Source organism: Cottoperca gobio, chromosome 9 (assembly GCF_900634415.1).
Source record: "Cottoperca gobio chromosome 9, fCotGob3.1, whole genome shotgun sequence".
Classification (NCBI taxonomy): domain Eukaryota; kingdom Metazoa; phylum Chordata; class Actinopteri; order Perciformes; family Bovichtidae; genus Cottoperca; species Cottoperca gobio.
Window position 1 is genome coordinate 14,458,463 of NC_041363.1, and position 22,475 is coordinate 14,480,937.

Sequence of the window (22,475 nt, forward strand, 5' to 3'; positions counted from 1 at the left end):
AATACAAAGTCGAAGCTGAGTCACAACCAGGGTCCTGTCTAATCTCTAACATTGAAATAATCACATATAGTGAGTGTGTATGTATCTATTAGTATACGTTTGTGTGCATGTTTGCAAAATCATGTGCATGTGATTTCATTGATTTAGTCTTTGGGAATGACAAGCCTGTCCTGTGCTGATGTATCACGCAGCCAGCACTGTTAGCATAGTAGCAGCAGCAGAACTGCTCAAACGCTCATATGTATGCAAATCACAGGCACTCTATTCTTCCGGGTGAAGAGCAGTGTTTGGGCTGATAAAACCTGGAGAATCCTGCTTGCTGCACAGCAGGATGACAGCTGCAATCCAAAGCCACCATAAAGGAATGGAAGGTAATTACTTGAGCAAAGCTACACCCTGAAAACAAAGAATGTTAGGACTTTATGGACAATGAACTGGGAGGCTGGGAATAAAAAAAGAACAATGGGCAAAATGGCGCTGTCTATTAATGTCATCTAAAGTGACAAGAAACAAACATGTTTCTGACAGTCAGTAGGAATACTGAATCTAACCATCTGAACCACCTCATATTTAATTTGTATTAACCAGGAAGGTTGACAGACAAGTGCATCTTGTATTTGGGCCACTGGCTCAATTGGGATTTCAGGGCATTTTGTTACAGAGCGGTGTTACTTATTAATTTGCCCTAACACATATGCACTGCTCTTGCAAGCTAAATATTTTTCAATTTATGTGGAGGAGAATCAGCTATTTTTGCCTTCACATTTCACACTAAGATATTCTGGTGATTGGGGCTGCAACTAACAATTATTTTCTAAATTAATCATTTAAAAATAGAAAAATTAACCTTAAAACATCCAAGAGTATTAAAGGTTGAAGGTTAAAAAAGGTTTAAAAATTGAACTTTTATTCAACCAACAGTCTAAAACCTAAAAAAAACAGAATATTGACTAAAGAAAGACTAAACGATCTATCATTTATCAAATGTGTGGGCGTTAGATTTTCTACCGTTAACTAATAGATTGATTAAGTACATGCTACAGTACAACCATGACTCATATGACGAGTCAGATGGAGAGATGGTGTATTTGTAAACAACTGCGAAATCTTGACCAACAATTAATGTAGCTGCCTGAGAGAAATGGCACAGAGGCAGAGAGAAAGACAGAGACAGACAGACAGAGAGAGAGAGAGAGAGAGAGAGAGAGAGAGAGAGAGAGAGAGAGACAGAGAGAGACAGAGAGAGAGACAGAGACAGAGAGACAGAGAGAGAGAGAGAGAGACAGACAGACAGACAGAGAGAGAGAGAGAGAGAGAGAGAGAGAGAGAGAGAGAGAGAGAGAGAGAGAGAGAGAGAGAGAGAGAGACAGACAGACAGACAGCCTGAGAGATAGAGACAAAGAGATGATATAACCCAGTGAGAAGTAGAGAGAGTCATGCTCTGCCTGGATTAGTGCCACTGTGTTCAGTTTACTCCCACATTCTCCCTCTCTTCTGCCCTGCCTCCTTCCCTCCATCCATTCTGCCTTTCCTGCATTTATTCACACATCTATCATAAACCCTTCACCCAGCTATCCATCAATCCATCAAGTCCACAATCCTTCAGCCATTCCCACTAAAACTCCCCAGTTGAACCACTCAGCCAAAGAAGAAGCACTGGCATCAGCACCACCGGTCGGAGCCACCTGTTCTCCCCTAGCTGAAAGCCCCCTCTCCTGTTACATAAAGAGACACTTGCAATGTTGCAATGCAGCATCAGATGCTGTTGTGCAACAGCATTAAAAATACCTCAGGGTCAGTGAGGCGGAAACTTGAAAACCGGATATCAACAGAGTTATTCTGGTGGAGAGAATACAAAAAACTGATTTGTGAGTGTCGTTCTGTCTGTCACTTGAAGGTGAGAGCAAACCATTCAGCACTTGCTTTATATGTACGGGGCCTTTGTGAAGCGGAGAGCAATCAATTATCAATATTTTTCAATCATGTGTACACATGATTATTATTTAGCTAGCTTAGGGTCTTGTCAACTCACTGTCATTATGAAGCAGACATGACTCTTGAAAGTAATTAACATCCTGTCATAGTGTATCACAAGACCAAACATGTAAACATGTTAGAGAGCGGGCTGATGCTACTAACTATATCTGAAAGACAGTTGCTCACACTGAACATACAAATAAAAAGTCATCACATATAAAAGGAATGATTAGCAACTGCTGTGTCGCTGGATGCAACCAACCATCAACTTCAGTGCCTTTCAAATTGATGATTGCATATTTCCAACTATTGTAGTTTAAAACCACTCAAATCCTAAACATATCCCGTGATAGCAAGGAACAATGTAGTACTGAGTCTTAAATCTGTTGTCAACACACCCAGTTTTGCAGATACTCTCTTTAATTCCATGCAGAAAGCCACACTAATGCTTCTGCTGCTGATGGAGGTGCAGTAGTGCTGTGCAGCTTAGGTTTTAATAATACTGGCAACAAATGAATAATAACTACCACACACTACTTAAAATCCAAATTAAGCCCGGCTCAAATATTTACAGCTTTCAAAATTCCATTCTGCCATCATCAGTTTGTCAACAATTGGGAGTGTTTGGAGTTAAAACTTTACCGTAAAATTAGACCAAATCCTTTTTGATCTGAACTCAGCAGATCATTACAGTCTATTAATCTCCAAAGTACCTTCTTTTTGTAAATAACTACAACCAGTCAAATTCCATAGCAGAGAAGCTAATCATTTAGGATAAATTCTCTGTAGTATTCTCAAAGTGATTGTTAAACAATTTGTGTACGGTTTTTACAGTGTTGTGCCGATAAGGACAGTGAAGCAGTACATCAGGCCAATCTGTCCATGGAGAAGGATTGTCTTGTTAATGAAGTGTGGAGTGGAGCCGCTGAGGGCTGTGTATGTCACCAGATTCACTGCACAGTGGCCCTATGATTCCCTGCAGCTGTAAAACAATGAGGAGATGATTAGAGTAAATTGCACTGCAGTTGTCAACCTCCTTCCTGCTTACAGCCCTTTGATGGTGTTTTTCTCTTACAAACAAATCGTATCTCTCCAGTGCCCTTGCTCACTCATGAACACACAAAAACACACAAAAACACAGCGATGTATCTTGTACCCTCCCCCACTCATTGGATGATTTCTGTCCGACACTTTTCAAATGTCAAGTCTCAACACAGGTACATGACCAACAGGTTACACAGGGATTTAGTGATCACTGTTCTGCTGGCAGCCAAACAGTCATGACGCAAAGACCAGTGTCTAACAAAATACACATTTTACATTTAGATCCACATAGACACGTGGAAACAAACACATTCCTTCTTTCTATTTCATTCACAGAGATGTTTTCCGCAGCTCGTGAAGGTGAGGGCCAACCAGCATCAACAACACAGGCTGTGAAGAATGTGCGAGCAGAAACCAGAAAAGTGCTTTATTCAAATGTTGTAGTCAAGGTTAAACACAGAATGAGTGATAGCTATGAGAAACTACTCAAGACTGACATTTCAAATACACCTTTTAAGTCTAATAGTAACGTTATTTTACCTTAAGATTTTTATAAATTCTTAAAATGATCTTAAATATTGTCTGTGGAGTTGTTGGTCATGGTCTTTTCATTTTCCATAAGACTAAATAGTGCCAACATTGCCCTTTTAAAATGTATTTCATTGCATATACGATATACAGCTCAGCTCAACACACGATGAGAGTCAAAACCTCAATAGAAGACGGTTGGAAATCCTTGAGACAACTAGCTATTACAACGTCAAGCTAAAAAGCACACTGACAGCATCTCAAAGAGGGAGCAGATGTGAATCGTTGACACATAAATCAGTGGTTTAGTTGGAGACACAATTCAAAATGGATTCGCCCCCTTAAAAGAATGACCAGAAGGTTACCTCCATGTGCATACTGAGTGTCATCGTGACAGAATACGCTGAGCAGCAGCATGGTGTTTTTTCTAATCTATAATGAATGCAACATCATGCCACCAGTACCTCTTGCTCTTTTCAATCCTGCTGTTTTCATCAGATGCAGATCTTTAACAAGTGGGAGCGTCATAACAGAACAGGGAAAATCCAATCCAAGGATGAAAGTGTTTCTTCTACTCAATATGGATCTGTGAGAAATAGCTTTCTATTGAAAGCGGCACATAGGAGAACAATGACGGTGGTATGTGAAGTTACATAAACTGAATTAACAATCTCATACAAACCAACACATTTGTACGTACACACAGACCGCATCATTTTGCACACAGATAATTAATTCATAACATTTAAATTATACAGACACACAGGAAGCCTCTAAAATAGAACAAAGCTATAGGAGCCATGATATACTGTATATTTCCCTGAGATATTAGCATCATCAGCTATAAGAAGCCAAGTGGGGGAAAAGAAGCAGGGAGGAACAATGATATGTATGTATATATGTATGTATGTATGTATGTATGTATGTACAGTATGTATGTATGTATGTATGTATGTATGTATGTATGTATGTATGTATGTATATATATATGTATATGTATATATATATATATATATATATGTATATGAAAAAGAAAACTGGAAGGAACTGCCCGCGATCAAACAATTTAGATAAAACACACCTTGAAGCAAAGGTGGGAATAAAGGAGAGAAATGGGAAGTAGCAGAGTATTCTGATATGTGGAGTTATGAGTGAGAATATTTCACATTTTTTAATAACATGAGCCTGAACCAGATGCCAGAAGGGAGGTCTAAAGGAAGATATTAGGAGTAAAAGAAGTGGGACACAAGACAGAGATAGAAGGGCGCAGGAAATATAAAGAGGGATGAGAAAGATATGAGTGAAAAAAAAATTAAGATGGAGATGAGAATGCTGGGTGGTGGGGGCGAAAGGGAAGGTGGTGGAGGGGAACGACTGAATTGGTTAAAGGGAAGAACATTTTTTAGAGTGGGGAGGAGCGATAGAGGGGGGAATAGATATGAGACGAAAGCAGTGGGGTGAGGCGTGGGCGGGTGCAACAGAGGCTGATAGACAGCCAGGAATAGAAGACTAATTAATAGTCAAAAACTGCAGGCAGGCAGGTGTGGAGAGAAAACCACAGTAGGAGGGAAGAAATGTAGTGATGGATGGCTTCCTACTCCACCTATCTAACAAGACAGGCAGCTTTACGTATTGCACTATTGTGTGTCACACAGAGGTAAAAGCAGAGACAGCAGGGGAAGGGGGAGGCCAGGGGAGTGAGAGGTGTAGGGATGGGTAACAGACACACACGGGGGGAGATACAAATGGAGATTAAGCTGCACAGAGGAAGAGCGAAAGAGAAACTCATTATCTAAAAAGGTGAGAAGAGGGTCTCCTAGGAGATTTGACATGAATAACCTACAAGAGAGATTTGCTCACGCACACTCCTGCCATTTCTGTGTGAAAGGAAAGCATTCAAGTTAAACCGCAAACAAAGTTTATTTACTTAAAAGGCTCATCACACAGCCACCTCCCTCGCACACATCGTTCAACAAACACAATCCCGACCTTGAAAGTTTGCCAGGGTGCGGTTTAAACCACATGTCTGACAAAGACAGACGTGCATATGCACTTTATAAGCATGTGCAGCTCCCCATCCACTAACAAAGTGACAATAGCTATCAATCTTCCAGTCTCTATCAGTCCATCTAAGTCTCACCATGTGTGTGCGACAGTGAAGCGCCTCTGTTTGTGGGTGTTGTTGTTGAGCAGCATGCGGCGAAGCAGTCGCGGCGAGTTGCGGGGAGAGAGGCGGGGGGAGATGGAGGAGGGCGACCGCCGTGGTCCTCTTGGCCTCTCCGGCTGCAGCAGGTTCTCCCGCAGAATTTTTACCAGGTCTTCATTCAAGCCAGAGTGTTTGGGCATGGGGGGCACTGCCAGGGTGTCCTGGAGGGTCACCGCAATGCCTGCCTGCTGGGCCATGCCTGCCCCGGCTTCACCACCACCAGCCAAATGAATGAACAGTAAAGGCAGCCAAGATATATCAGAGATACAATACACACGCTAATGTGTGCTTCTTCTCTGTTAGAGTCCAAAGAGGGAAAAAAAGACACATCCAAAAATCCTCTGGATGATAAACTGAAAAGCTCCGCTGGTAATTCCTCACACCAGCAGCTCCCTCTCATACAAAACAGGTGCTATAAAAGAAAATCCCTGTTCTCTTTCTCCCTTTGCGTCTTTTAAGGAGCCAGCAGATGATCAGAAACACTGAGGGCTGTTGCCTTTGCCTTGCTCTGCCACACTGGATGTCTGCTGTGAAAGTGCAAGGGAGAACATGAGGGGAGGATGGAAGTAGGAGAACGGGAGGGCGGGATGCAAAAGCAAAAAAAAAGAAGAGGGAATTCCGTCTATTCCAGCCCCGTCTCCCCAGGCCTGCAGGCGGACTCAACACAGTCCAGTGAAATCAAGCAAGAGTTTAGCTGAGCTAATTCAGTCTATTCCAGCCCAGAACACCGGAAATATGCGATGGTTCACCCATAAAAATCCCAGCACAGTATAACTCGATCCAGAGAAGATTTGTGGAGCTCCGTTCCATCCAGTCGAAGCAATTTATCCTTCCTTCCTCTCCCTCCACAGAGAGACCGACTGCTGACTGCAGCCAGTTTATAAGCTACTGATCCTTTGGAGCTGAGCAGAGCGTGTGTGTGTGTGTGTGTGTGTGGTGTGTGTGTGTGTGTGTGTGTGTGTGTGTGTGTGTGTGTGTGTGTGTGTAATGCACAATAGAGAGGAGAAAAACGAGGTATGAGGAGAGATAAGGTAAGCTTTAGTAAGATTGTACAAAAATGATATATGCATACATGCGCTTGAGAGCCGAGGCACATGCATCTGTGAGGGTGCATTTGTCAATGCAGCAGACCACACTAAAAGCACACATTAGTTATTGAGTAACCCACAATCCTGACAGCGAATGATGCCATGTGTACACCTGTAAGTGCGCATGTGCACATATTTGCATTTGCATTGTTATTGCTTATCATGCTTATTTGCACATAAGCAAGAAAAAGCAAGGAGTTTAATGCAACCAGCGTCATCTTGCCCCTAGCTTCTGCCACTCCTTTTCACAATTTGTTTTTCAAATGAGCGGAAACATGCTAATAAATGAGAAAACACTGTCTGCTGAATCTCATTTGCTAACCCCTAGCCTTCCCTCCACAGCCTAGCAACCAGCAGCTTATCTGGAATGCAGAGCATACCTGCCTCTAACCAGATTTGAGTTGTTCTACTTTCAACTACTAGACATTCTTAAAAACGTACCTCAAGGTGTCAACAATGTTAATGCACTATTCATCCAGCTTTTACAAGTGCCCCACAGCACATACACATCATTTAATTATTCAGCATTCAACAGGAGTAACTTTAACCTGTCCCAGCAACACCCCCTAAAATGTCACATTTTAAGCATTTAAACATATTTATAGCCCAATTCAAAAATATATAGCTAATTTCCCCATTTATGACAACAGTAGGAGGGGTTGTTTTTAAAGGTATGCATGATTAAGGGGGTCGCTGCTTTTAGTAATAGGCGGGAGAAGTCACAGCTTGACCTCTCGGACATGTTTGTGGTGTTGGTGCCTTTTGGAGAATTTTCATGCAAATATCAGATAAATATTATGGCTTGTTGTGCGGTTAATTGCACCAACAGACCGTCCAAAGCGTCTGTGCAGTTTTTCCGGTGAGTACAATTGTCATTTTATTTTTATGTAAGCACTAATTAGAAGGTTTCGGTGTCTGCGCTCATCACACCTTGCTAACCAAGCTACCTAGCTAGCAGTAGCTGGTGACTTTGCAGTTATTATGCTAACAGTACCAGGCCCCGCCTGGCCTTGCTCTTCCCCAGATACACCCACTCATCTAAATAGGGTCACTTCTGGCTAAAAAAAAACAAGAAGGTGACAGCCAAAACAAACTTGAAGCTTCAAAATGGTAGTCCACAAATCAAAAGGTGACGTCACAGAGGCTACGTCCACTTTTATACAGACTATGGTTACAAGCTAGCAGTCATTCACAAATACACTATCAACCACACTTAGTACTATCATGCAAGACCAGCAACCATCCCTGCATCCCTCAGCAATCACCTAGTAACACCCTAGTAGCCACTCAGAATACCCTAACAGCTCCTGTCTGCTCTCCAGTCTTGGTGATTTTTTAATGCTTTATTTGTACTGAATGATCACATGCTGCCAAGCTATGACAGTCAGTCATACACAGCCATGACAGCAATGGAGAGCTGCTGCCCTTCATTTGACAGCTTGCAGTTTATCATCACCTCACAATAGAGGAGATAAATGCCATTCTATGAGCAAATATTTCATTTTTGTTTTTCTCTCACATGATGAACTCGTATCATTACTCTCTTCTGCTGCCAGTCTCCTTTTCTCGGAAAAACATTTTTTCTTAAAACTGCACGTGACGTCTATGTGCATTTCCCCCTAGTTACCAGGGACAACATGGATGGAGAGGGACAAATGGATTTGTCAAAAACTTAAGGCTGGACGAACAAAATCAAGAAAAGGAAAGCCAGGACAAATCTGTAGTATATGTACTCAAACAACTGGCACGCAATGAGAACATAAATTAAAGCACGATGTGCACCTAGCACAGCGCTGCAACGATTAGTCGACTAACCGATTAGTTGATCGAAAAATAATCGGCAACTTTTTTGATAATCGATGAAATCATTTTTGATGCAGAAAATCTGCTCTCAAATATGGAGATTTCCTTTGTTTCTTGGTGTATATCATATTAAACTGAACATCTTTTGGGTTTGAACTGACAAAAAATTTAAAGACATCACCTTGGACTTTGAGAAATTGAGATGGACATGTTTCACTATAATTTATAGACCAAATGATTGATTTATCAAGAAAATAATCAATCAGGAAAATTATTTTTAGTTGCAGCCCTACAAAAGCCTGATGTTTTTTGTTTATCCAAAATGTTTATGAAAGAAAAACAATTCTGAAAGGGGGGGTGCTGTCTGGGCTAGACGGGGTCCGTGCAAAGGGGGGGGGGGTTCTATTTAGTTCCCTCCTCTGCTTTCCTCCGCTCTGACTGTAGGTGTGTGCGCATGTGTGGGTGTGTGAGCGAAGCCCCGCCCTTCGCAAAACAGAGCGGAGGAGAGAATGTGAATGCGCAAAGCAACACAGAAAACACTGAAACATGCACATAAACTGGATAAATAACATAAGCATTTAGTTTATTTAATAAAAGAGCACCTGTTCAATGTGAAAAGTGAGTTGTGAATATATATATTAAAAAATCTTGAAAAAAAACTCTAGAAAAAAACAAACAAACACCTTGAATTTCAGGGGGGGGGGCGCATGGCTCCGTTGGGGGAAACAATGGTAGGGAAAACACTGGAGTAGTAGACTTTCTCACTTTCTTCATTACACAGGGAGTGGACACAAAAGCATGTACACAGTGAAGTGTAATATAGTAGTCCACAAAAAAATACTTCATCCAATATAATACAGTTTGTTTGGACAAAAACACCAAAGGCAAGGCAAAAATATACGTAAATAAACTCCTCTCCAGGAGTCAAGAACTGAACTTTATAGGCTTCACAAAAATGTATCATTTTGTGTAGGTGTGGATGATAAAGCCTCAAACCTTGTACATTATGTACTAGCCTACAGGATATGTAACAGATATATGATTCATACCTGATCGGCAGACAATAATATAATAGCGCAGATTACTGTATCTTCTAACTACACCATACACAGAGGAAACAGAAGATCAGAATATTTAGTCTCGTGTTTGTATTCAAACAAAATTCAGCTCCGACTTTGACAAATGTTTTGTCTAATCGCTTTTATTTTCCATTTCTCTTCTTTGTAAAACAAAACCTCTGTGTGAAAAATGATGGGGGTCCACTGCCCACTGAAATAACATCAAATCTGTGTGTAAATCTGAGCTCATTGCCCACAATCTTCTTGCAAAAATATAGTTTAATCTTGACAGATTGGATGCCTTTCTTTTGGCACAGCATGCCCTCACCTCACAGAGCACAGTTTAGAGTCTGGCAAAGGGTTCTCTGTGTGACACCTGACCATCAAATCAGGGCACTTAATTTCATATTATGCCTAAAGAAGTCTACGATGACAACAATAATGACATGAACCTGTTGCTATAGTTACCACTTACATAAATGTAATTGTCGAGCAGACATGAATCGTGATGGGACAGTGCTTAAATACTATTAAATAGTATTTAGTGGGGGATCAGGGGGTGGCGAGCATTTAAATAGCAGAGGACCTGAAGGGGTGACTTAAATGAGAGTTTCTCTAAAGTACAATATAGATCTGAGTCTTTTCAAGCCATTATATTACTAACAGACACGATGCCTTCAAAATCATAATGCAGCTTTGCCTCCCTCAAGTGGACATCTTCTACCACTGTGCAATTCAGTGACTGGTCCAGGAAACAGGCAAAACTTTCCTTGAATTTCTTCACACAGAATTAGCAACACTGCCGAGTGTAACTCATGATTAAGTTAAGTCGACACCATCAGATCAAATGAACATTTAGACACAATCAAATTATCCCCAGTGATAAGCTGACCATGAATGTTAAAAGGTAGTGCAGAGAAAAACTAAATAGTGCAACAAGTTTCAACTCCCTTTGCTGTGCAGAAAGCCATTCAAAAAGGTGCAAAAGATCTAAGCCTGTGTAAAATGGATTGTGTATTTTTAGCAAAGAATCTATGCCTCCTTTCAAATAAATTGGAAGAGAGTATTCATGCATATGTACTGCATTTGTAAATCTGAAGAAAGAAAAAATCATTTATTTAATCAATTATTTGCTGCAAATAATATGGGGCAAAACATATTCACACACATCAGAGAAGTCAGAGGGCACCTCCACCAATGGCTGGTTCCACAGCTGCTAAAATGTATATATGAGAATATTTTTTATTATTTTTGTAGGTATCCCCACATTTTGCATTTAAGTTTAAACTCATACTAGTACAGGATTGTTTCTATTAAAAAATGTGAATATCAGTTCTAGCCATTGCTCATAATTCACACTGCCATGTCTCTATCAAGTAAGAGGAGAATGATTTTTCAGTATTAATTTGCACACTATTAGTTAAAGGGCCAGATATGGTAGCAATGCTCTCTTTTGTGTGCTATAAATGTACCATAACATAAACATCATGAAAGCAGGTTCTGGTTGAGAATCCAATATCAAGCACAGAGTTCATTTCAGGTTTTTGACCAATAGATGGCAGCATTTGTGTAGAAATGTTGCAGAATACATGCTGGTTGATACAACGTGGCTCTGCATTGTTGGAGCCACGTTGGTGTGTTATGCCGATCAAAGGTTTTTACGAATGACATAAAATGTGGCAGCAGACCTCAAGTGACCCATGGTTCTGCATCACTGCTCAACAACATATAACCCAGCGCTGGCTCACGAGAGCGAGCTGAAAACCGAAGGGGGCAAAACAAAACCTGTCCTACATGCAAGTATATCAGCAAAACAAAACCCTTTGGATCACACTTGAACAGTACTGAATGGGCAGATATAGTATAACTATTATATTCTTATTTTTATTCATAAAGTGATCTGTTTCTTTTCCTGTTTGTTTCAATCCTCATATTTCTACCTGCTACAGTATGCCTCCTTTTAATATTATTCTAGTAAATGTTCCTGGCGACCTGTAGAGTTGGTGTCTCAGCCACAGTGAGGTTATCTCATGTTAGTTTGCTGGCACAGCTGTTATAGTGACCCTGACAGGGACTGCGGTATAATTCCCTCCCTTACACTGATGGTCAAAAGTTGCTTTCTAAAGCCAGCGCATTATATCTGATATCCAACACTAACCTTGAGCACAAATGTGTGTTAGAATTACTTTGACACTGTCCTCAGCACTGCAATTCTCAAAGCATTACGAGTCGTAACCAGTGTGCGTCAAGACAGAATAATCACCTAGTAAGCTAAAACTTCAGGGATTCCCAGTTATTACTGGGATCCCTGCCAAGGAAAGTAATATAGACCCTGGCCGAGATTCATTACAATACTCTGCGGGAACATTTGATTAAATGCGTGCATTCAAAGTGTGCGTACAGTTGAATGGTAGCTTTTATGTACCCGTCTTGTGATTCAGTTGCATTTATTTAGCAGCATGACAGTAGTTGTTATCTCTTGTCACTCTGGCATGCACATGGCCTGCCGAGATGAGAGGAAATGGGTTTGGGAGAATCAAAAAAAGAGGGACGGAGGAGAGAAAGGCAGGAAAAATAGTAGAGTAGCTTTCCAAGCGAGAGAGGAGCTCACAGCAGACTGTAACAGATGCAGGGTGACAGTAAATGGAGGTAGATGAATACAAATGACCACAGGGATAAGGAAGAGAGGTTGAAAGGGGACGAGGGGATAGAGAAGGACAGGAAGTCTAGGGTAGCTCCAGAAATAGCCCATGATTGTAAACACTGTGGTCCTCTTTGTCTCTGTGCGTGTACAGTATGTCTGTAGATGCATTTGTTTGTATGTATTTTAATGTTCAGACACACATATGCAAGGCTGTGTATTATGCATGTTTAAATGTGCAGGTCAGTTTTTGTGTTCATGTGCTTCTTTGAATTAGCAGAAAATACTATATGTGTATTTATTTATGTGTATTGCGGATTGTGTGGGCGAGATGAGAGGGATGAAAAAAGGGGGAGGGGGTCAGGGTACTGCAAATGTCAAGATCATGTAGTATGAATCAGGGCTGAACGATTAATCGAATTTGAACAGACATTGCAATGTAGAACAACATTTTCAAATTAGATATTTTTTATCTAAATTTTAATTAACAAGGACCATTGGGATAAATAATCTCTTTTCTTAAGAGACCCAGACAGACGGCAGCATAAACAAAGCAAAGTTACAGACAGAAAACACCTAAACAAACCAAAAATCTAATATAAAAACAGTCACTTTTGTGCCAGGTAAATATAAAAACATTGATTACACTGAATACAATATTAAACAGTACAACATTTTGAATCTATCTAATATCCCTCATTTTAATATGATGTGTACATTGAATGTTTATAATTTTAAGGCCCAAATCAAGACCCACCATTTTAGTTTGGCTTTTATTTCAATTTAGTTTAGTCTTGTTTTATTCAGTCCCGTGTTTATTTATTTCTGTTGGTATTAAGTTTTTTTATTAATCAAAACAAGTGTTACCTTTTGTGTACGTGAAAAGTGCTATAAAATACAAATCGATTGATTGAAGATAACAGACAACCTTGCTCATTTTAAATGAGTAGTTTTAATTTAATTTTAATATATAGGAAAGTTGATGTGTTCATGTCTCTTTAATTGATTTTAAATTGTATCTGATGTTGTTCTTCCGTTGACTGCAGGTCATTAGTTTGATTAGTACAAAGTCAAACCACACAGTTTCACTGCCCAGTTCAGCCATCAGCCTCTTACTTCTCCAGTATACTAGCAGAGAGAAAACCATGAATCTCAAGCAAACATATTCATCTTGTACACACCCACTCAATGGTGTGGCACATGTTTTGACACCAGCCAAAGCAAAGCACTTCCATCAACAGTTTCTAAGCCACACAAAGAGCAAAACAAAGAGCCCAGCAGAAGAGCGCGGGAACAGCTAAGTGATGTGAATAAAAGTGAGGCAACCAGGAAAATAAAAGTTATTTCTGCTGATCTCATCACAGCGGAGAAAACGAGGGCATACAAAGTAACCAACATTCATTTAATGTTATTCCCTGGAAGACGTGATGTAAATTCACTACTTTATCACATACATTTAAAAGATCCGTTTAAAAACGCAAAGATGATTTGGAAACATGGCCCTATTTCTGTTATTTGTTGTATTTTCATTGAAATCCCAGTAAAGAACACCATGAACATGTCATCGCTTCTCACTTCCCCTCAGATTGATTAAACATGACGTGGATGAAGAAAAGTGACTTTGTTGTCCGAGGCTCTATACAAGACTGCAGTAAGTTAAAGTAAGTTAAGTTAAAATTATATTCAGTGTACACAATCTTTTGCTTATTATCAGTGTTTGAATAAGAACATATGTTGTCTGGTGGAGATGCGTGTTTATGTAATATCAATAGTTTCTATTACACTTCTAAATGTCACTTTATTTATGTGGTACTCCCATTTGTAATTTTCTTTAGAATCTGCAAATTAAAAAAAAGACTACCTGTGCTTCCTGTCTAACTTCAGCTGTACTATATAATAAAAAGGCAAAAAAAGTCCTTTCCAGAAATAAAAGAGTCTGATTCGACTGCCAATCTATGTAAATTCTAGACCCCTACCCATTGTTGGGGTAGCACAATAGTTTGTAGTGTGCGTTATGCTTGCAGTCATGAGCAGATCACCCAAAAAAATTATGAATTGGCTGGATAGAAGAAAACTGGTTTTCTTACATCCACTTTAGATCATCATTTTTCTCCTGAGGCAGAAATATGAGAAGTAAGGTTTATCTACTGTGGGATTGAAGCTTTAATGTAATTCTGACTGACCGACCACACACACACACACACACACACACACACACACACACACACATGCACACACGCACACACACACACACACGCACACACGCACACACACACGCACACACGCACACACACACACACACACACACAAAGCAGTGATAGCTTTGTATTATTTCTCCTGTTCTCTGCGTTCCTGTGGCCCCAGTGGACATGGTTGCTGTGACCCTGTCTAAGCCTGATGGTGGTGGTGGGCTCTGTGTTCTCTCCCCTGCTGTCCCTTTTCACTCCTCTGTACTCCCTTTAGGAGGAAACCTGCTCAGTGTCTCTGTGCACGTGTCATCTCTTCTCTCAGATGTACACAAGCCATCTGCATCCAATTTCGTCCCAGAGATCTGTGGTGTGTTTCCCTTTGCTTTCCAAACACTTTCATTTCATTCACACATTTAGATACTTCCTCAAATGTCTTTTCCCATGGTTGTGCCATGCATTGATTTATAATTGCCTTGAGTTTGACACCCGTGCAGTAAACACTGAAACTGATAAATAACGTAAGCGTTTAGTTTATTTAATGATAGCACCTGTTCAATGCAACACTGATACCGCTATTAGTACTCAGAGACGTGTTATTCTTAAAAATGTATTAAATATATGGCTCTCAAGGAAATACATAAAAAAATATTAGGCTTTTATGGTTCTCCCAGACTAAAAGGTTCCCGACCCCTGCTCTAAGCCTTCTCCTAAACACACTAATAAGAGGATAAGTCTTGCTCGACTTCTGAGAGGCCATAATAAAACTACTTAATATAAAAAGCTCTCTATTCCTTCTCTAGATCATTTTGAGTGGCCACCCTGATACAAAGAACTTCAAAGAAAAAGGTCAAGAGCTTTGCTCTGCAAGACTGAATAAATCATAGGAAATTCAATATCCTAAATAGAAAGTACATATCTAACGCTTAAAAGTTAAGAGTTAACAACAAATTTAAAGATAACAAAGTTGTCAGTAAGATATGGGTAAGAAAAGATGATATATAAAAAAAAAAAAGAGCAAGGAAAAGAAAGTCAGATTGTATCTTCACAGGCAGGAGAAGTGGAGCGCTCACACTCAAGTGGTGAAGAGAAACACGCAACCTGCCAGCAATTGACCCGGCTATTTTCTTTGAGCTTTGCTCCACTTTCATCTCTTCTGGTGTAAAGCTAGGCATTTAGTTGTCTCTCACCACTTCAAATAACAACCACATCTCTCAATGGGCCTCTCACTGCCTCTCTGATGTATAGCATATTAGTACATCCATGTACAGTAAGCACGTTTAGGCAGGGTCATAACTTATTCATATGATTTGCTCTTGGCCCTTTTTGTGAATATTCTGTGCTAGCGGACATCTTCCACACATATACTAATGTAGTTTCTGACTTCTGATTTCATTACTTTTAGCCTTGGGTGAACATATCAAACACAGCAAATCAAATTTGCATGGATCAAGTGAAAGTACAAATGCATGCTGCTTGAGTTTCAGATCACATTCAGGCAATTTCTATTTTTCAACAAGTACATCTGCAATAGTTATTTGTCTAATTTGTTTCACACTGCCTTAGTCAAAAGCATATCAGCAATATCTGTTAAGAAAAGACAAGGACTTTACCGTTCATTGTTCTCCTTTCAGATGGTGACGACATGTTATTCAAGCCAGTCATAAATAGATGTGTTCAGTCTCTTGGTTAGGTTCTGGACCGTGCCATGTTCATACATTAAAAGCAAAGAGAAACAGAAGCATAAAAGCTGCAGAACCTGTATATGTGTGGCACTGGGAGAATAGGAAAGAGGGTTTTAGCATGCATGGACATGGACAGGGCTGCTGAGATGTTTAATGTATCTAACCCAAGATAGACAGAAACAAATGTTTATTTCATAATCCACTGAAATAGTGAGGAAGAGCACTTTGCTGGCTTGCTGACTGACCTAATGCCTAGCTGCTTGGCAGATGGGGAGTCACCTGACTGGCAGCTTGCTTACTGAATTAATGTTTGGTTGGGTGGCTGGCTGTTTTTGCTTTCTTCTTGTCCGGGGAATTGGTTATATGGCTGATTTGCCTGACTTGCTGGGTAGCCCACATTCTGTTTCTAAGAGGACAAAGCCCCACACACACATACACACACACACTTCTGTCTCCTATACCATGCTTTGTGTATACATCCGCTCCCCAGAGTGTTGTTATTAATGAGCACTCTAGAGAAACATACACACTTTTGTTCCAATGTCACCGATTTCCCCGTAAACATTTGATAAAGAAAAATCCAAATCTATGCTACATGTACATTTGTGTACATCGTGCATACAAGCATTTTTTTTTTTTATTGTATTTATTATATATTTGTTTAGTAACGAGCCATCAATTAAGCTCGAATCAACACATCAATTGTGGCTACACAAATCACTTGCCAAAATTGATCTGTGTTGGCCAAAAAATCACTATTACATCTCACGCAGCTTTGATATACGTCAACAAAGCAAAGAGCTGCATGACCTCTATGAAGTGACCTCAGATGACCTCAATATCGCATGCCATCTCTATACAATATCCCCTTTGTAAAAGATACTGCATGCACATTGTCCCTTCTCCGCCAGCCCTCGTAGGACAATCTCTACAAAGCCATTTTCTCACCATGCGTGTCTACGTCCCTCTCTTCTTCTTTTACCATATAACATTTGAGAATAACACCTTCTCCCTGAGACAGAATAGACAATACAAAGTAAAGCCACACTGATATGCTTGAACACAGTGACTGAGTATTGCCTCCACCAACAAGGTTACATTGTCATCCCTGGTTAGAGAGTGTATCTGACTATAAGCAGGATGTCTCAAGAAAACGTTTGATGGATTTAGCATGAAGCATTGGGAACAGCTGATCACAGTGTGGTAATGATCCAGATCTGGGATTGCCCATATAAAAGAAGAGTATCCATTTTTGTCTTTAATTTTATATGAACCAAACTTTATTCATCAAATTGGGTAATGGTCTACAGAGAGTTTCATTCTTTAAATGCCTAACATTTCAGAGGAAAGTTTGATGTAGTTGCAAGACGTCTTTTACTGGAATGTATTGAATTAAATGACTTTAATTAATTACTTTCTTCAATACCGGCTGAAGAAAATAGAGAAGACTAATTGCACTGCTGTGTTTGTTCGAAAAGTATTGGCTTTCAGAAACCCCAACAAGCTTTCAGCTCCACAGCTGCTTCTGATGACAACATTGAACAACTATATCCCAGAGGGGATATCATCTATAACTGCAGCCCCCTAGGTATCCATCAGACTCACAGAAGAAAACAACAACAAGAATCTGAAACAAAGCAATGACACACGGCTGATGTCACAAGCAGAGGGAAAAGTTGATTTGTTATTGGCTGCATCAGTTTGCATCTGTGCTGTTACTGGAAACAAATGCATCCAACATTACACAGCTGCTCTGTAATGCTGAACTATCCACAATTCGGCTATCCCTAAAAACTTTAACTCATTAGCATGAATTTCCATCGTTATCCATGTGATTTACGCCACATCTCAGAGATTCAGTGATGCATCTCATTTCAGCTCATTCCATATGTCCTTGGTGCTTTCGCTACCCAGCTTTCGAAAGATCCAGAGAGGCTGCTAATCGGCAGAAGAGGGGACCTCGTAACACTTCAACTACTCAAGCCAGATGGCTCAGACAGGATGGACTCCACCGAGACCACTTAGAAACAGCAAACTATGTCACACTATAACAGACAAAACGGTCACGATTCACTCGTCCTGCGGTGAATGTAACACCAAATGTTACAAACCACACTGCTAAAAGTGTAATGAATGTAAAAACATTCAACTGTAAATTACATTAGAATACCAAATGTATTTAATAGGGGTCTTCAACTAAATACATTAGCATTAAATGACATAGAAACATAATGAAGATAATAATCCCACCCAGTTGTAAAGTACAGGGCTCTGCCATTTCAAAGCCACAAGGATTTTTTGAATGAGCTTTTTGTGACATTTCAAAAGCGTCAGGAGGCTGTGTGTCCTTGCATTCACCTTAAAATTACAAAGTGTGAGTTTGAACTTCAGCCTTTTAGTCAGGAGACTGAATTCAAAATGAACCATTAAAAACTAATTCTGATGTTTTTCATGTTAACAGTTTTATGGCTCTTCTGACATCTCTTGCCGAGTCTGTCGTCTGCAGGGGACCGAACAGAAATATGGTGACTGAGGAAAAGTAGCCGCTATAGAAGCACACTGCAATGCTGATTGCATATCAGCGACAAACAATCAGGTTGGAGTATTTCCTTTGTCTCTTGGTTCACTGAGGTAGCTCTAAAATAGCTAAGGAATAGGTGCTCAATGAACAGTGCACTTGGACTCTTAGTTGCTCTGTTTCTGCAGTTGAACAAACAATTCATATGGAGTTTTAAGAAGCTGCTTTTGGGGGCACCCCAAGTACTAAGGCTGAGTCTTTAGTAGCAGCCTGGGTTCGTATCCGACCCATGGCCCTTGGTTGTCCACTCTCTGTCTATCTTCTGCTCTATTATTCAACAGGGCAAAAAAATAATCTTTAAAAAAAGAAATTGCTTTTGTGTGCATGCAGCTATGTGTAAGTGCCAAACCTTTCTGTTAGTAATTGTATGGTTTATATTCCGTTTTCTAACAATGCAATCGGTTCCCTTTAAATATTTTATATTGCTGCTTATAGGTGATAGAAGTTGTCATATGTTGTTAAATAGAATTATAAAATATGTCATTTGCTACTGAGTACTTGCCATTGTGTAGACAGGGAGGTTTATTTACTTCCGGCTGAATATGGTTGGCTTATTGCTTTGCTTTTCTGTTCTTTTGTAAAGAACCATATACTAACCATTATAACCCCAGACATCTGTGGCTATCTAACATAATGAACCGGAAAAATGTAAAGGCTATAGAAATACAATTCCCAAGGCTTTCTTTAAGGAACAGCTGAATGCCATAAGCAGAGACCACAGAGTGTGAGGTGAACAAAGCACTGTCTCAGTCATCAATCACAGCATTTAAAACTTCTATTAATAAAACATTAAATAAAATCTTTGTAAATTGCACTTACATTTGTTTGGCTTATTTGAAGCTATTGTTCTGCACTTAAATGATTTCACCTATTTGAAGCTAATGTACTTGCAAGGTTCTTGCTGTTCGGAGTTGTATCCTCATGATTGTTTGCACTTATCGTAAGTCGCTTTGGACAAAAGCGTCAGTTAAATGAACTGTAATGTAATTTTACCTGGTAAAACATGTAACAAATAAACAATGAAACATAAGAATGTAGATTAGAAGAAAGTCAAATTTATATATGGTTTATTTTTTAGTTAACTGACATTGTTTTCAGACCCTCAATGTCATTTCATTCCACCTCCTCCCGACACCACCATGTTCTTGAGACTGTCCCACCATCCAGCCAAGAACCGATCCAAGGCTGCCATCTAGACTTCAGGGAAAGTCATGCTCCAACTTCTACTTCCATGGGCTTGAAACATTTGACACTAAAAAGGAACCTAAATGCCAAAACGTTTGCAGATGGTGCAAAGTGGTAAGAACAGAAGGAGCAGCAAAGCTAAATGTGCAGCACACTAAACAAATGAAGAAGACAAAAGAACGGCTTCTGACTGTGAGATGATTTTGAAACAAGTGCACACAAAAGGGACTTGTAGATGTTTGTGCCACTTGTCATGCAAGGTTTGAATATTTAACCTGAGAATAAGATCATGTTTACACATCCACAGAAACACTGACGCACACGTGTAAAGACAGTGGAGAAACATGTTCTAATGCCCCTTCTCATGCTGCCCTCTTCACTGCACAGCTTCTAATTGTGACATACCTTGTCATCAGAAACATCCATGTTCTTTTCTCTGTCCCAGAAGCTATGAATGATTTACCAAGTGGCATTATAAAGTGTGCGATTCAAAAATCAAGCAAAAAGCAACGATTCACCAACAGCAGCTTTATCCATTGCCAGGTCTGTGTCTACTTCCCTCGGTGGAACAACACCACTGACAAGGCCGTTTCCACTTATAGAAGCCAGACACTCATCAAGACGAGTAAGTTTCACTGTTGCCTGAACCCGACCAGTGGCACCTTCACTTTGCCAGCATGCAGCAACAAATTTGTTGCCGTCAACTCTGATATCAGACCACTTTTTCCTCATTTCCGAAATGAGTCCGGGTTTAAGTCGGACCCGCAGTCCTTTACTGCATGGCGTCCCCTCTCTCCCCATTTCCTGTCTATTCCTGACAATGACACAATTCCAACAACTGGTGTTTACTTAAGTGTTTCAAAATGTGCATTTAGTCGGTCTCACTGTAGTATGTTTACATGAGCACAATAATTCCAGACCATTACTGCACATTAGGTGAGAGAAAATCAGTGGTGTGTTTGAGCTACATGGTTACATGAACTGACAACTCACCATAAAAATCCTGTTTTTTATATATATATATATATATATATATATAGCGCCAAATCACAACTCACTCACAAACAGGTGCTCTTTTATTAAATAAACTAAACGCTTATGTTACTTATCAAATGTATGTGCATGTTTCAGTGTGTACTGCATTCAGTACTACATTCTCTCCTCTGCTGTTTCGCGACCGACACACACACACACACACACACACACACACACACACACACACACACACACTTACAGTCAGAGACTGAGCGGAGGAAAGGAGAGGAGAGAAATACAAAAGTCAAAAATCCAACACATTAAGAGGTATATTATACGCTGTTGGAAACACTGTTTTAAGCCAAAGTGGGTAAAAAAAAGAAATTGCACTGCATTAACTACCACTCTACGCACCTCAACGCAAAATCATTTGAAGAAAAAAAATTATCAGACAGACACAGAAAATATAAATGATAATGCATTTCTTTAAAGTCTGCATGAAATATATCATGCCATAGGTGTTGCCAAACCAAGTAAACTTCAGATTCAGTCAGGCCCATATTTGCTTTTTAATACAGCAGCATAAGACAAATCTTAAAACTTCAGTTTGGCGGCAATGGATCTTGGTTATGTGGAAGCAAAGGGACAGTGGTTTATAGCCATTGTGTATTTGGTGCAGTCTAAATCCTGACTGCTTGCATATCTATGCTGCTCTATACTTCACCAAAGAATACTCAAAAAGATACTAGAGGGGAAGTTATATATACACAACTCTTCTCTGGGAAAGATTAGAGCCACTCAGAGATCAAGAGAAACAGAGAGAGAGAGAAATAGGTTCGTGCGACGGGGGGGGGATTTTACTTAGTTCCCCCCTGAAACAACTGTAGGGGAAACATATAAAATATACACAGAAAGACAACATTTGCATATTAATCCTAAAACAAAGTCCAGATTAAAACTCAAAAAAGGCATACATACTACAAACGTGCATTTAGAAAACTTACTTATGCAATATTTAGGCTTCGCTGAGTTCAATAAATCTCAGACATCAAACTTTGTGTATATGCAGACTAATTTCCACTTCAGCAATTAGCCATGAATACTTACATTATGTAAAAACAAAATTCTCCCACTTGAACATATGATTTGGATCACTATTTATTTGTGCAACTATAAAAAAAAGGTAATTATCCAAATATTTTATAGTATATTTATCTTCTGGCTCATTAGCTACCAATCAGTGCCGATCATAGACACTAATTTTAACATGCAGCATTAAAAACAAAAGTATATTTCTCCACGATATAAGGGGTAATACTTCATTTGTAACAAAATAAGTCAAGCAGCATTGTGTCTTGTATCTCAATGCACAGCCTCCACATTTAATTGTGATTTATATGTATATATGAATCAATGTCTCACTGCCCACACACATCTATAAATCCTATAACAAAGCAATTACAGACTATAATATATATATATATATATATATATATATATATATATATATATATATATATA

At 39.6% G+C, this 22,475-nt stretch overlaps 1 protein-coding gene across 3 annotated transcripts in view; it reads right to left on the reverse strand.

Moving 5' to 3' along the window:
* pde4d (phosphodiesterase 4D, cAMP-specific) overlaps window positions 1-22,475 on the reverse strand; it is a 156,269-nt gene that overhangs the window by 84,785 nt on the left and 49,009 nt on the right. The window contains exon 1 of one of the 3 annotated variants that reach the window (XM_029439344.1): window positions 5,690-6,305. The exons of the other annotated variants lie outside the window; for them this stretch is intronic. Coding sequence (XP_029295204.1) covers window positions 5,690-5,952 — 263 coding nt within the window. The 5' untranslated portion in view covers window positions 5,953-6,305. Of the gene's footprint in view, window positions 1-5,689; window positions 6,306-22,475 lie in introns of those variants that run through there. 3 annotated transcript variants of the gene reach the window in all.